Source organism: Phoenix dactylifera, unplaced genomic scaffold (genome assembly GCF_009389715.1).
Source record: "Phoenix dactylifera cultivar Barhee BC4 unplaced genomic scaffold, palm_55x_up_171113_PBpolish2nd_filt_p 000356F, whole genome shotgun sequence".
NCBI classification, from domain to species: Eukaryota; Viridiplantae; Streptophyta; class Magnoliopsida; order Arecales; family Arecaceae; genus Phoenix; species Phoenix dactylifera.
In genome coordinates, this window is record NW_024067814.1 from 204768 (window position 1) to 221016 (window position 16249).

Genomic DNA, 16249 nt, shown 5'->3' on the forward strand with positions numbered 1-16249 from the left:
ACATCCATGCCTCCTCTTCCTCCAGTCAGTGGATCCTTCTCCCTGTCAGATGAACAGATGCACACTCTAGCATCTGTGATATGCCAGCAGATGAGAGAGGAGATGAGATCGTTGATCACTGCTGAGTTGGCTCCTCTTCGTACCTCACATGAAGGGCTTCTACAAGAATTGAAGGAGATCAAAACTCAGGTAGAAGCTACAGCATCAGAGTTGGTTCATGTGGGTACCCTCCAAACTATACGATCAATTGAGCTACAGGAGAAATTGAAGATCATATCAGATGGTCTTCAAGAGTTGACGAGCCCTGGAGGCAATTTGGGCACCGTGGCTGTCCAACTTAAAGGAAAAATTGAAAGGGCAAGTCTCGAGTTTGAAGCACTAGTAGCAGCCTTCCATCAATCTCAAGGAGATCAGTTCAAAACTCTACTGGACTCAATAAATGCATTTATAGAGGCAGCTGCTAGGGCTATTGAACAACGTCGCCGATGAGGGACATTTTGTAAAAAATCTAGGGTTCATCTGTTTTGTAAAACCCTAGGCTCATTTTGAAACTTCTTTTGTATTAGGAATCAATACTTGTAATGATTTCCTCTCTTAACTTTGTAATGACTTCAAATGATTGCAATGATATATGAATGTCATACAATTCCTTTGAAACTTTGTGTATGTGATTCTGTGATGCGCCATAAAAATCTCATAACATACCTTAAGTGTTCAAACTTGACACAACTTATCAATGCATATAAAACAGGGGGAGCACATCTTGTAATAACTATTTTAAACAAAAAAAAAGGTCTGAAATGAATTCCAAAACAAAGGGGGAGTGAAATGAATGCTGCATTCATTAATAGACCTAACTTGGACAGCGGGAGCATAACTTGAATATCCTTAAGTGAATCATGGTACCATGCTGAATTCCACTAGAAATTGTGTTTTAAGTACCTAAGAATAATTTGTCCCCTTCATTGTTGATGACAAAAAGGGGGAGTAGATATATAGAACCTATATATGGAGTATATGAAGTATATGGAGTAGAACCTAAATATGGAATGCAAAATTTACACTCATACTTAAAAGTTGAATTAGAAAAGACAAAATTGAAGAATATTGGCTGTAAGATAATTGCCCTTCTGGAAAAGAAAGGGGGAGTCAAAAAGTACTTAGCCTTCAATTGTCTTTAGCATCAATACTTTATTAATTTACATTTTAACTTGATTCAAATTCAGTTGATATACCAAAATTGCTCAAGAGCTACTAAGACCAATACTTATGCATAAGGGAAAAAAAACTGAAAATTGACTATTTTGAATTATGCACACTGTATCTAGCTCTAACCAAAACACAATACTTGTACATCTGATCAAATACTGTGTATATGTTTAAATTTCGAATTTTGCATATACTCAGTGTTTTGTCATCATCAAAAAGGGGGAGATTGTTGACCCCCTAATGGATTTTGATGAATACAAAACACTAGAGTTTAATTTATCTTAACAATTTACTTGAGGATTTCAGGTGATTAACTAAGAATATTGTTAAGAAATGTCTAGGCAAGTTTCCATATTGTTGCCCAAAGATGGTCACCCAAGAGGGGGGTGAATTGGGTGTTTTAAAAAACTTTTTGACTAATTTAAGATTAAAACACACAAATATATAAACTAAAGCAAGGATAAAGGGATAAGAGAAGACAACCACAAGCACACGGTTTTATAGTGGTTCGGAGCCTTCACTGCTCCTACATCCACTCCCCAAAGCGCCTTTGGGTATTTCCACTATAATCCAAGATTACAGTACGGTAGTTTTGCGAGTTCACTACCCAACTCGTTGTTTTACACCGGGCTCACAACAAACCCTAAACCCCCAATTTCTCTTAGGCTTGGGACGCCTTTCCCTTGTTCCAAGTCCCTTGACTTGAACAAGCACCACGATAAAAGAGTGTACAAAAGAATATAAAAGCTCTAGAAAGCAAATATAGCACTTATGAACAATGAAACCCGGAAGAATCTTTTTGCCGTTGGAAGCGTGGGAGATGTTGATTCTTCCAAGGTAGACCGCGTAGGGTTGAGTGTGAGCTTTGATTCCCGAGCGCGCGAGAGTGGTTGAGCTTGAAATCACTTGGGAGACTTGAAAGTACTTGATTTCCTTCCTTGGATGCACTCACTCCCTTGAGCTTTTCTTTCAAACTTCTCTCTTGAATGATTTTGCTTTGGGTTGGTTAAGAGTTGTTGAGAAGCACTTAAGACCTCCCTTTTATAGCCCAAAAAGCAAATATAGCCGTTAGAGATAAAGTAGAGAAGATTTGAAATTCAAATCAAACCTGAAAAGCTGTCAGTCGCGTCCCAGGCGCTCCGGGGACGTCTCCGCTACAGCGAGAGACGTCTCACCTACAGGATTTTACTTTTTACTTTATCTGGGGTCGACTCGGCACTTTACGGGGACGTCTCGCCTTGTCTGTGCTTTTTGAGTGGGGACGACTCCGCTATCTCAGAGTCGACTCCGCTTCCTTATCACCGCAAAAACCATTCTCTGGAAAACCCTGAGAGAGCCGTCTCCGCCATCTTGGGGACGTCTCGGGGAGTCTCCTTTTTGCTTGCGGGGACGACTCCGCGTACAGCGGGGACGTCTCGCGCATATCCCTTGAGAAACGTCTTTCTGCCGCCACTGAGAGAGTCGACTCCGCTTCTGAGAGAGTCGACTCCGCTAACGCGGGGACGACTCGGCAGGTGCCGGGGACGACTCCAAGTGTGCCAGTTCTTCCTGTTTGTGCCAGAGACGTCTCTGAAACTATCAGGAGACGTCTCGGCTGTCCCTGAACTTTTTCTTTAGCTCAAAATATTCTTCAATAAATTCATAAAAATTGTGGGAACTTGCCTAGACATTTCTTAACAATTTTCTAAGTAAAACACATGAATTCCTCAATCGAATTGTTAAGATATAATGGAATTTTACTCTAGTGTTTTGTATTCATCAAAATCCATTAGGGGGTCAACAATCTCCCCCTTTTTGATGATGACAAAACACTGAGTATATGCAAAATTTGAAATTTAAACATATACACAGTATTGATCAGATATACAAGTATAATGTTTTGATTTGAACTAGATACGATGTGCATCACTTAAATTTCCTTGTGCATAGGATTGATCTTTATAGTTCTTAAATGATTTTATCATATGAACTGAATTTGAATCAAGTTAGAATGATATATTGATGCTGAAGATAATTTAAAAACTAGATTCTTTTTGACTCCCCCTTTCTTTTCCAGAAGGGCAATTATCTTAAAATTAATATTCTTCAATAACCATATTCAATATTCATTCTATACCCCCCTTTCAATATCCATATCTTTCAATATTCATATTTCAATATTCTATTCCCCCTTACAATATTCTACTCCCCCTTTTTGTCATCAACAATGAAGGGGACAAATGATACTCAAGGTGTGCTCCCCCTGTCCAATGAGTTCAGTCATTCATATTACTCCCCCTTTGTTTGTGGAATTCATTTCATACTCATCGTTTAGTTTAACATAGTTATCACAAGATGTGCTCCCCCTGTTTCTTTGTATCACACAATCAAACACATACACAGAATTGGCAATGTACACAAGATTTTAAAAAGAAATTGTATTCATTCATATGTCATTGTAAGTCTTTGAAGTTAGTACATAAGAGTATTGATTTCAAGTACAAAAGGAAGAGTCATAACAAGTATTGATTTCTAGTACAAAAGTGTTTCACAATGGCCTAGGATTTACAAAAAGAAGATCCTATAGGATATCCATCATCGGCGTCGTTGCTCATGGGGCATTGTACTTTGTGCATAAGCCTTACAGGCTGCATCTATGAAGCCATTGATAGAATCCATGAGAGTCTTAAAGTGATCTCCCTGTGACTTGTGGAAACCTGCCACAAGTGCTTCAAACTCTAAGGTTGCCATCTCAATTCTGCCTCTAAGTTGGGCAACTAGGGTGCCCACATTGCCATCTGGCTTTGTCAACTCTTTGAGACTCTCGGAAATGGCCTTCAAGCTGTCTTTGAGCTCTATCGATCTGAATGTTTGGGTGGCACCTACCCCAACTATTTGCTGCTCTGTGGCTTCAATTTGAGCTCTAATTTCCTTCAGCTCTTGTCTGATGGGGGCCAGCTCTGCAGTCATCATGGATCTCATCTCCTCCCTCATCTGCTGACAAATAACAGATGCTAAAGTGTGCATCTGCTCCTCTGATAGGAAGGATGGCTAAAGGTCCCACTGACTGGAGGAGGTTGTGGCATGGATGTGGAAGGTCCAGCTGAGCTGGAGGGAATATCAGGGATGTCCATGTGGCTAGGTGGAGGAGAGTGATGGTCAGGCTCATGATGTGGGATTTCAGGCTCTATGGTTTGTGCTTTTCTTTTTGGAACCTTGACCCACGACCCATCTATCTTGTGAAATTCCATTCTTCTCATTGAGCCCTCATTGTAATAATCGGTGTTTCTTAGGGCCTTTGCAGGTTCATTTGGTGGAATGGGAACCTTGAAGTGTTTAAATATTAAGGTAAAGATCATGCCATAGGGTATACTAAACCTAGAATACCTATGACATTGGGCAATGTAATTTAGCATGAGTCTAGGGAGGTTTAGGGGGATCCCTAGTAGGATATGGTGCATTATGACTAAATCACGCTCCGAAACAAAATCGAAGCGACCGGTTTTGGGGAATAGGACCCGATTGACAATGCTTAAAAGAAGTCTCATTTCTGCATTTAGGTCCTGGGAGTAGACAACATCAAGAGGGCCGCAGTCCTCTCTTCCTAGAATCAAGTTTAGGGCTATTTCCCTTTGGGGATGTGAGGTCGGTGCCTCACCGTCCTTAGGAATTTGTAGGACAGTGGATAGGACATCCTCATTAATTTCTACCAATGTCCCTCGGACATATGCAGTGTACCCTAAGTCCCCTAAGGCCATATCACTAAACATTTCTCTAACAAGGCCGGGGTAGGTCGAGATTTTGAGGGTGCAAAGGTGCTCCCACCCTTGGGCTCGGAGTCTCTCTCCAATAGAGAACCCCTCATGATCTAGAAAGGAAAAATCGATGTGCCTGCCAGTCGTGACTGTGCGATTTGCACAGGAAATCGTCGTGGTCGGCGGAGCAACCGGAGGAGAAGGCGCGGAGGGTTCTTCCCGCCGTTCCTCGCCGTCGCCCGCTACTCTAGGTCGCCTCCCACGGGTTGTCCTAGCTTTCTTTGGTGCCATGGATGCTAGGGTTTGCGATTTAGGGCAAATGGAAGCTAGGTTTTGAAGTGGAGAGCAAGTGGAGGCTAGGGCTTTCCGTTTTGGTCGGGAATGAGGGAGAAAGCTCGAGTCGGCTCGAGCGATTTCGACCTATTTAAAAAGCCCTCATTCGGTCCCCGAGACGTCTCCGCCACTAAGGCGAGACGTCTCCCCCTGGGGGGACGTCTCTGCGACTTGCCAGAGACGTCTCCGGCACAAAGAATTTCAGACTGCAGTTCCAGATTTTTGTTTAATCACCCTAATCAATCGTGATTTCTTTTGATAGACACAGAGTGAATTTGTTTGTGATCCTCCCCCTTAATAATACATCCTATAATGATTTGATAATGACTTTTAGATTATTAAGATTGAAATGAGGAATGTTTGACCAAATTTCGAATACCCATGTTATAGGCTCTGAAAATATCTCTATGAAGAGTCCAAGGGAGGGTAACCATCCTCCGGAAAGTCAAACAGTTCGTCATTTAGTTTAGATGAATTCATGTTTTCACATATGTTTGCCTTGAGGTGGGTTACTAGTTCGAGTAGCAAAGTAAAGCAATACAAGTTCACTTCATTTGCTAGGATCATACAAGCTCAACGCATTCCTTAAGAAATTGAATCTATCTTTACAAAGGGGCTTTGTAAAGATATCAGCTAATTGATTTTCAGTACATACATATTCAATCATCACATCATTTTTCATCACATGATCCCTAATAAAATGATGCCTAATCTCTATATGCTTTGACTTAGAGTGTTGAACAGGATTTTTTGTTAAGTTGATTGCACTTGTATTGTCACACTTAATTGGTATATTGTCCATTTTAATACCGAAGTCTTCAAGCTGTTGCTTAATCCAAAGAACTTGGGCACAACAGCTTCCAGCTGCAATGTACTCAGCTTCAGCTGTGGACAAGGCAACTGAATTTTGTTTTTTGCTAAACCAAGAAACCAAATTGGCACCCAAGAATTGACATGTCCCACTTGTGCTTTTTCTGTCGAGTTTGCACCCGGCAAAATCAGCATCGGAATAAGCAATTAAGTTTATGTCAGACTGTTTAGAGTACCATAAGCCTACATTAGATGTCCCTACTAGATATCTAAATATTCTTTTAACAGCTTGCAAGTGTGATTCCTTAGGACATGCTTGGTATCTAGCACACATACAAACACTGAATAATATATCTGGTCTACTAGCAGTAAGGTAAAGTAAAGAGCCTATCATACCTCTGTACAATTTGCAGTCTATACTTTTACCTTTTTCATCCTTATCAAGCTTGCAACTTGAGCCCATGGGTGTGCTGATTTCTTTTGCATCCTTCATCTTGAATTTCTCCAACATTTCTTTGATATACTTGGACTGACTGATGAATATGCCTTCCTCTGATTGTTTTATTTGCAGCCCAAGGAAGAAGTTGAGCTCACCCATCATGCTCATTTCAAATTCTCCCTGCATAAGCTTGGCAAACTCTTGACAAAGACTATCATTAGTAGCACCAAAAATTATATCATCCACATAAATTTGTACAAGCAATAAGTCATTTCCTTTTCTTTTAATAAAGAGGGTTTTGTCTACATTTCCTCTCTTAAATTTGTTTTCAATTAGGAAATTACTTAATCTTTCATACCATGCCCTAGGAGCTTGCTTAAGTCCATACAATGCTTTATGCAATTTATACACATAATCTGGATGTAAGTGATTTTCAAAACCTGGAGGTTGTCCTACATAAACTTCCTCCATTATATAACCATTTAGAAATGCACTTTTTACATCCATTTGATAGAGTTTAAAGTCCATGAAGCATGCATATGCCAAAAGTAATCTAATAGCTTCTAATCTAGCAACAGGAGCAAAAGTTTCATCAAAATCTATTCCTTCCTCCTGATTATATCCTTTGGCCACTAGCCTAGCTTTGTTTCTTATTACTATTCCATCTTCATCTAGTTTATTTCTATACACCCACTTGGTGCCTATAATTGAAACATTTGGGGGTCTTTTCATTAGAGTCCAAACTTCATTTCTTTCAAATTGGTTTAATTCCTCTTGCATAGCGTTCATCCAATTATCATCTTTTTCAGCTTCTTCTAGTGATTTAGGCTCTATTTGTGAAACGAAAGCAAGATAATTACTAGTGTTTCTTAGAGAAGATCTAGTTCTTATACCTTGTGAAGGATCACCAAGGATTAGATCCTTTGGATGACCATGTGCATACCTCCATTCTTTAGGAAGATCTTGATTGTTTGATGGAGGTTGATCTTCTTCATCTTGCTGATTTGTATCTTCCTTAACCTCATCCTCATGTTGTTTGTCTTGTATGGAGAATTCCTTGATTCGGTCTTCAAGTATACCTGCATCAACATCTTCTTCTTTTCTAGAAGAATCTCCATTAGTTTCATCAAAAACAACATGAATGGATTCTTCAACAACGAGAGTTCTCTTGTTGAAGACCCTGTATGCTCTACTAGATGAGGAATAACCTAAGAAGATCCCCTCATCTGATTTGGCACTAAATTTACTGAGATTGTCCTTTCCATTGTTCAAAATAAAACATCGACAACCAAAAACATGAAAATAACTTATATTTGGTTTTTTGCCTTTTATCAATTCATATGGTGTTTTCTTTAAGATAGATCTAACTAAAGCACGATTTAAGATATAACATGAGGTACTTATTGCTTCAGCCCAAAAGTACTTTGGTAGATCCGATTCGCACAACATGGTACGAGCCATATCTGCGAGTGTGCGATTCTTCCTTTCTACCACCCCATTTTGTTGGGGTGTCCTAGGTGCCGAGAAATTGTGATTGATACCATTTTCGTCACAAAACTTTTCAAAGTGTTGATTTTCAAACTCGGTACCATGATCACTCCTAATTGCTTTTAGCTTAAGATTGAGTTCATTTGAAACTTTATTATGAAACTTGATAAAAGCGGGAAAGGACTCATCTTTGTGTGCAAGGAATGAAACCCATGTAAAACGTGAAAAATCATCAACAATGACAAGACCAAATTTCTTACCCCCTAGACTAGCAGTTCTAGTGGGTCCAAACAAATCCATGTGAATTAGTTCTAAGGGTTTTGACGTTGAGACTATGTTCTTAGACTTAAAAGAACTTCTTGTTTGTTTTCCTAATTGACATGCCGCACAAATTTTATTCTTTTCAAAGTCTATTTTCGGTAGTCCTTTGACTAGATCCTTTGTAATCAATTTAGAAATTAAATCCATGCTAGCATGCCCTAACCTACGATGCCATAACCAACTAGTCTCATTGACTTTAGGATTCATGGCTACAAGACATTGGCCATCCTTCATGGTGAGATCATCAAGATCTACCATGTAAACATTTCCATGCCTATGTCCTGTGAGTATGATCTCATTATCAATTGGACTACTAATTATGCATAGTGACGATTCAAATGATACTTTAAAGCCCTTGTCACAAAATTGACTTATACTTAATAAATTATGTTTCAGTCCATTAACTAACAATACATTATCAATAAATGAGGAGGATGATATGGAGATTTTACCGACACCAATGATTCGGCCTTTAGCATTGTCTCCAAATGTGACTACTCCTCCTTCTTTTGATTCCAAGGTGACGAAGAGACTCTTGTCACCGGTCATATGCCTTGAGCAACCGCTATCAAGATACCACATTCTCTTTTTATTTTCGGCTGCAAGGCATACCTGCAAAATGATCATGTGAAGCTCTTAGGTACCCAAGTTTTCTTGGGTCCTTCGTGGTTAGTGTGGTTGGTTCCCTTAGGCACCCATACTTTAGTTATGTTTTTGGCTTTCACAAATGTACTCTTGTTAGTTTGGATTTTTCTTTGAATACAAGAGTAGACTTTATGTCCAGTCTTTCCACAATGAAAGCATGTAGGTTTTTCAGTTTTTACATCTTTCGCTTTTACAAAGAAATTCTTTAGATACTTTTGTTGTTTATTAGTTTTATAACCTAATCCGGCTTTATTAAAAACGGCTCTTTGATTTGAAAGAATGAGATTTAATTTTTCAGAACTTTGTGTGAATTTTTCAACAATTGGTTTGTACTTATGTACCTCATTCTTAAGATTCAAATTTTCTTTGACTAGTTCTTCCTTATCTTTTTTAAGAGATTCAACATTTTGTGCAAGTGAGGTATTAATATCGAATAGGGATTTTAATTTTAGATTTAATTCCTTAATTACTGTTTTTCCCTTTTCATTTTCAATACTAAGTTTTGAATTCTTAATTTCTAGGTTAGTAGTATTAATATTTTTAACGCTCTCCTTTTCAATTAATAGGTTTTCAATGTCTTCCTTTAGTTTTTGATTGGAGGCTTTTAATTCTTTATTTTTTGCTCCTAACATACTATAATCACCCATAAGTTCTTGAAAAGCTTCATACAATTCTTCTAAAGTAAAATTTATGGTTGGGTTTTGACATACCTCGTCGTCCTCGAACGCCATGAAGCATAAATTGGCGGTCTCTTCCTTCTCTTCCTCGGAGGATGATGTGTCACTATCATCCCATGTTGCCTTCAATGCCTTCTTCTTCTTCTTTCCAAAATACTTGTTTTGTTGAGGGCATTCGGAACGAATGTGTCCCGGTCTCTTGCAATCATAGCATATGATTGGATCTCTTTCTTTTTCCTTTTCTTTTTCCCAATCATTTCTACCTCCAAATTTCTTTCTTGGGAAGGGTTTCTTCCTTCTCATGAATTTCTTAAACTTCCTAACTATCAACCCCAAGTCCTCATCTTGGCTTTCTTCTTCACTCCCACTGCTCTCTTCTTCACACACACTTGAGGTAGCCTTGAGTGCGATTGTCTTTTTCTTCGGCAACTCTTCTTTATGTTGCTTCATCGTGAGCTCATGCGTCATCAATGAGCCCAAGAGTTGCTCTAGCCCCAAGGTGTTGAGGTCTTTGGCTTCTACGATCGCCGTGACCTTTGCTTCCCATGCTTTTGGCAAAGACCTGAGAATTTTACTCACAAGTTCCGGGTTAGTGTAGGATTTACCCAAGCTTTTTAAACCATTAATTATATCCGTAAAGCGTGTAAACATGCATGTGATGGTTTCATTGGGTTCCATCTTAAACAACTCATATTTGTGAACTAGAATGTTCACTTTGGACTCCTTGACTTGATTTGTACCCTCGTGGGTAACTTCAAGCTTATTCCATATTTCCTTAGCGGAACTACATGTGGAGACTCTATTAAACTCATTTGCATCTAAAGAACAAAATAATGAGTTCATGGCTCTAGAATTGAGTTGAGCCATCCTATCATCATTCTCATCCCAATCCTCTTCAGGTTTGGGAACTCGAATGCCATTAACTATGTGTGATGGTTCTTGTGGTCCCTTGACTATAACCCTCCACAAGGCATAGTCTTGTGCTTGAATGAAGATTTTCATTCTAGTCTTCCAATAGGTATAATTTGTCCCATTGAAGAGTGGAGGTCTATTGGTTGCTTGCCCCTCGGCAGGAACATTGTTAAAGGGTGTTCCCATCTAGATCTTTGGCTAAGACGGTTAGGTCTTTCAAGAAATATAAGAGCACCTGCTCTGATACCACTTGTTGCCCAAAGATGGTCACCCAAGAGGGGGGTGAATTGGGTGTTTTAAAAAACTTTTTGACTAATTTAAGATTAAAACACACAAATATATAAACTAAAGCAAGGATAAAGGGATAAGAGAAGACAACCACAAGCACACGGTTTTATAGTGGTTCGGAGCCTTCACTGCTCCTACATCCACTCCCCAAAGCGCCTTTGGGTATTTCCACTATAATCCAAGATTACAGTACGGTAGTTTTGCGAGTTCACTACCCAACTCGTTGTTTTACACCGGGCTCACAACAAACCCTAAACCCCCAATTTCTCTTAGGCTTGGGACGCCTTTCCCTTGTTCCAAGTCCCTTGACTTGAACAAGCACCACGATAAAAGAGTGTACAAAAGAATATAAAAGCTCTAGAAAGCAAATATAGCACTTATGAACAATGAAACCCGGAAGAATCTTTTTGCCGTTGGAAGCGTGGGAGATGTTGATTCTTCCAAGGTAGACCGCGTAGGGTTGAGTGTGAGCTTTGATTCCCGAGCGCGCGAGAGTGGTTGAGCTTGAAATCACTTGGGAGACTTGAAAGTACTTGATTTCCTTCCTTGGATGCACTCACTCCCTTGAGCTTTTCTTTCAAACTTCTCTCTTGAATGATTTTGCTTTGGGTTGGTTAAGAGTTGTTGAGAAGCACTTAAGACCTCCCTTTTATAGCCCAAAAAGCAAATATAGCCGTTAGAGATAAAGTAGAGAAGATTTGAAATTCAAATCAAACCTGAAAAGCTGTCAGTCGCGTCCCAGGCGCTCCGGGGACGTCTCCGCTACAGCGAGAGACGTCTCACCTACAGGATTTTACTTTTTACTTTATCTGGGGTCGACTCGGCACTTTACGGGGACGTCTCGCCTTGTCTGTGCTTTTTGAGTGGGGACGACTCCGCTATCTCAGAGTCGACTCCGCTTCCTTATCACCGCAAAAACCATTCTCTGGAAAACCCTGAGAGAGCCGTCTCCGCCATCTTGGGGACGTCTCGGGGAGTCTCCTTTTTGCTTGCGGGGACGACTCCGCGTACAGCGGGGACGTCTCGCGCATATCCCTTGAGAAACGTCTTTCTGCCGCCACTGAGAGAGTCGACTCCGCTTCTGAGAGAGTCGACTCCGCTAACGCGGGGACGACTCGGCAGGTGCCGGGGACGACTCCAAGTGTGCCAGTTCTTCCTGTTTGTGCCAGAGACGTCTCTGAAACTATCAGGAGACGTCTCGGCTGTCCCTGAACTTTTTCTTTAGCTCAAAATATTCTTCAATAAATTCATAAAAATTGTGGGAACTTGCCTAGACATTTCTTAACAATTTTCTAAGTAAAACACATGAATTCCTCAATCGAATTGTTAAGATATAATGGAATTTTACTCTAGTGTTTTGTATTCATCAAAATCCATTAGGGGGTCAACACATATTTTTCAAGAATTTATTGAAGAATTTTTGAGTTGAAGAAAACAGATCAGGGACAGCCGAGACATCTCCGGGTCGTCTCAGAGACGTCTCTGGCACAGACAGGAAGAATTGGCACGTCTGGAGACGTCCCGGGCACCTGGCGAGGCGTCTCGCAGGGTCGGAGTCGACTCCCGACACTGCGGAGTCGACTCTCTCAGAGGCGGCAGAAAGGCCGATTTCAAGGGATGCGCGCGAGTCGTCTCCACAGGAAGCGGAGTCGTCCCCGCAAGTAAAAAGCAGACTTTCCGAGTCGTCCCCAGAGAGTGCGGAGTCGACTCTCTCAGAGAATTCCAGAGGACATATTTTTCAGAGATAAACCAGCAGAGTCGTCCCCGAGGCAGCGGAGTCGTCCCCATGCAAAAAGCGTAAACATCCCGAGACGTCCCCGTAAAGTGCCGAGCCGACTCTCTCAGAAAAACAGAAAAACAAGAAGTCAAAGAGACCTTCTGCGGAGTCGTCCCCGTAAAGCACAGAGTCGACCCCAAACAACGTCAAAAGAAAGTTTATACAGCTGAGACGTCTCGCGTTGAAGCGGAGACGTCTCCGGAGCGCCTGGGACGCGACTGACACACTTTTTCAGGTTTGTTTGAATTTCAAACTTCCATATCTTTGTGTCTAACGGCTATATTTGCTTTTTGGTCTATAAAAGGGAGCTCTTGAGTGCCTTCCTATATCTTCTCACCAACCCAACACAAGATCATTCAAGAGAGAAGAAAGAAAAAGAGGTTCAAGGGAGTTAGAGCTTTCAAGAGGAGAAATCAAGTGCATTCAAGTTTTTCCAACTGATTCGTGCTCAACCACTCACTCCCACTTGGCATTCAAAGCTCACATTCAAGCCAACGCGATCCACATCGGAAGAACCATCATTCCCCAAGCTTCCAACGGCCAAAAGGGTTCTTCCGGGTTTTAATATTTCTCATTTCTATATTCGCTTCATTAAGAGCTTTTAAATCCTTGTAAAACTTTTCATTATTGTGCTTGTTCCACTCAAGGGACTTGGAACAAGGGAAAGGCATCCCAAGCCTAGGTGAAATTGGGGGATTGTAGGGTTCGTTGTTAGCCCGGAGTAAAACAACGAGTTGGGTAGTGCACTCACAAAACTACCGGACTGTAATCTTGGATTATAGTGAAAATTCCCAAAGGTGCTTTGGGGAGTGGATGTAGGAGCAGTGGAAGCTCCGAACCACTATAAAACCTTGTGTTTGCGATTGACTGTTCTCATACCTCTATCTTTACTCTAGTTCATACATTTGTGTGTTTTATTTTTAATTAGACAAAAAGTTTTAAAACACCCAATTCACCCCCCTCTTGGGTGACCATCTCTGGGCAACATGGACACTAGTGTATCTATATATAGTAAAATATATTTCTAACTAGTCTAGCCAGTTATCGGGTTTCTTCAATGCTAACTTGATCCGATCGAAGAAAAAAAAGATTTTCTTGAACTCGCTCAACTCAAATCTCTTAAAAGAAATTTAGAGAATAAATGAAAGAATTAGCAAAAATAGGGTTTAGGTCCTTTTTTTATTGATTTTTATCTTTCGATTAAAAAAGAAAGATACACAGCCTCTATATATAATGGTGAGGTCCACCCTAGCACAATTTGGGTCAGATTCTTCTTCTAGTTCAAATAGACTAGCTTTCCATAAATAGACATACTTAGTAAAAATAAATATAAAAAAGCTAAAATTCTCTAATAAGGAGATCTTAGCTCTTGCATCAACTTTATCTTCTATTGCTCTACCTAATTCTTCTTAAATTGGAAGGCATATCTAATCAAAATCTTTCGAGAAATTTTTTTTTTTGTTTGACCAGTCTGTTTCGAAGCCCAAATGATGGAATTTTGATCCATTTTAATCCTCTAGGAGATTGGTGCTCCTACATCCTGTTCAGCCCTACTCGTGGTGGCCAAAATGGTCTATATTGAGTCTAATGCTTCTTTTGGATTGTTTTAATGCTTGGAGTTCACGCATTGGACTGAGTCATGGAACTATATCGAGCAAGCTGCTCGACCAACTTGTCACTAAGATCCAAGCAAAGGAGGTCCACTTGATTGCTATGATTAATTGGCTCCACATTGGAGCCTATTAGTACCTTCCATTCCCTGCCAATAATAGCCTCTTCCATTGATATAGGTGAGCAGGAAATGTAGCATTTACAAATCTTAAAGTGGAGGGGGAACCGGAGATGTTTACAGTATTCATTAAACAGAATTATTTAATCGCTGGACCATATATCTTCGTGGCAGCTAAATGATAGAATTCTTTGCTAAATTATAGTGGAGCCATCAAACTTGAGTCTAATTTATGGGCAAGAAAGAGATAGGAAAAGATGAAGGTATGTAAGTGGGGTTGGTTGAATCCCAAATGATACAGTGAAAGATAGGTACAACGGAGGAATTAGAACTTCCTAGGTGGGATAGTGAGTTTAATATTCTAATGGGTCCACAGCGACATAAGGCGTAAAACAATGGAAGAGTTGGTCATTTTAAAAAATTTACATCTTGAAATACTACTTATCTCCCAGGAACTACAACCCTCAAGATGGACGCAAGAAGAAGACAACAAGCAGAGATGAAGCAATGGCCGAGCTTCTTCAAGTGGTAGGAACTCTTCCATAGACTTGAAAATAAGTGTGCATATATGCATCTACTTTGACTGGGAACATTAAAATGCTTCCAAGGATCCATTTAACCTCTTATTCAGCTGCTTCGTTTGTGTTTACAAGGTTGAATCAATCAAGCCTGATAACTTCAGTGCCCATGTAGTGGAGAAAAAAGAAGACTACGTTCGGGTCGAGTATGAGAGCCCTATAATGGGGGTGCATGTTCCACTCTCATTGTCTAATTAACACTCACACAAACTCTTTCGAAAGCTGTTTAATGTAGAATCTAACCATGAATTCTTTCGTGTAGTTCGTAGATGATGTCGAGTTCTGGTTCCCACCAGGCAGTAGAACTGTCGTGGAATATCGATCTGCATCTCGTTTGGGGAACTTTGATTTTGATATCAATAGAAAGAGAATAAAGGTGCACTCTATGATACACCATCTAATGTTTTGCAAATTTATTTGTTGAAATGGTCTCTCCAGGCCAGTTAGCCTAATACCCTTTTCATGTGACTCCTTCGTATATCATGAATTTAATTGTGAAATGTTCCATGCTGACCAAGCCAGGCATTGCGATCGGAACTCGAGAAAAAAGGATGGGCATCAGAGACTGACTTCTGAGAAATACATGTTAAATTGGAAACATCAAGCTCCAAGTTTTCACAACATGAATTCATCATCTTCTTCCACATTTGAGCAGAGACTTCGCCACTCAAACAATCCTGTCTAATTTTTGTGACATTGCCTTCATTATTTATGTTTCCCAGTTGTTACATGTAAGAGCCGTCTGTTCTGAACTTTGCTGCAGAAATGCTAATCTGGAGATTAGTGTGCTGCAGGAATCAGATAATTTCCCAATTTCTCATAACATTGTTAATTTTCCTCCTCGTCCTTTTGCAGCAAAAGATTATTCAGCATCTAAATCCTCAACTCTCAGTGACATCACTCTTTAAAAATGTCTCCGTAACTCTCTAGGTGTCATATGCAAACAGCCACCTACTCTTTAACATCAAAGTGGCAAATTAAACTTGTTTCATAAACAACGTATCTCCTCAGACAAAACCCATTGTTCCAAGGGATCCCATGAAAGGTCATAAAGGGATAGTTGGAAACCATAGAAACGGTACAGAATTCACAGTACCGACCTCCTGTAACTCGCCAACCTCATTTGTTGTGCATGGTGACAGAATGATATGAAACCGGTCCTTCCTAAGATCCATAAGCTCACGCTGAATAACTGATGCATTTGTAATGATAATTTCTACATCTTCCGGCAAATATTTTACAAAACATTCAAGAAAATGAGTACCTCTTATCGTGTCGGCAAATATTTAAAGCTTTCTGGACCACCAGG

General features: G+C 40.1%; 1 protein-coding gene across 4 annotated transcripts in view; it reads left to right on the plus strand.

Moving 5' to 3' along the window:
* Window positions 1–15869, plus strand: part of LOC103697526 — a 46384-nt gene extending 30515 nt beyond the window's left edge. For 3 of the 4 annotated variants that reach the window (XM_039118475.1, XM_039118474.1, XM_039118476.1), the window contains 4 exons: window positions 14815–14890; window positions 15016–15108; window positions 15203–15316; window positions 15463–15869. In XM_039118475.1, coding sequence (XP_038974403.1) covers window positions 14815–14890; window positions 15016–15108; window positions 15203–15316; window positions 15463–15516 — 337 coding nt within the window. In that variant the 3' untranslated portion in view covers window positions 15517–15869. Of the gene's footprint in view, window positions 1–14814; window positions 14891–15015; window positions 15109–15202; window positions 15317–15462 lie in introns of those variants that run through there. The other variant, XM_039118477.1, reaches the window with a different exon arrangement.
* The last annotated feature ends 380 nt before the right edge of the window (window positions 15870–16249 follow it).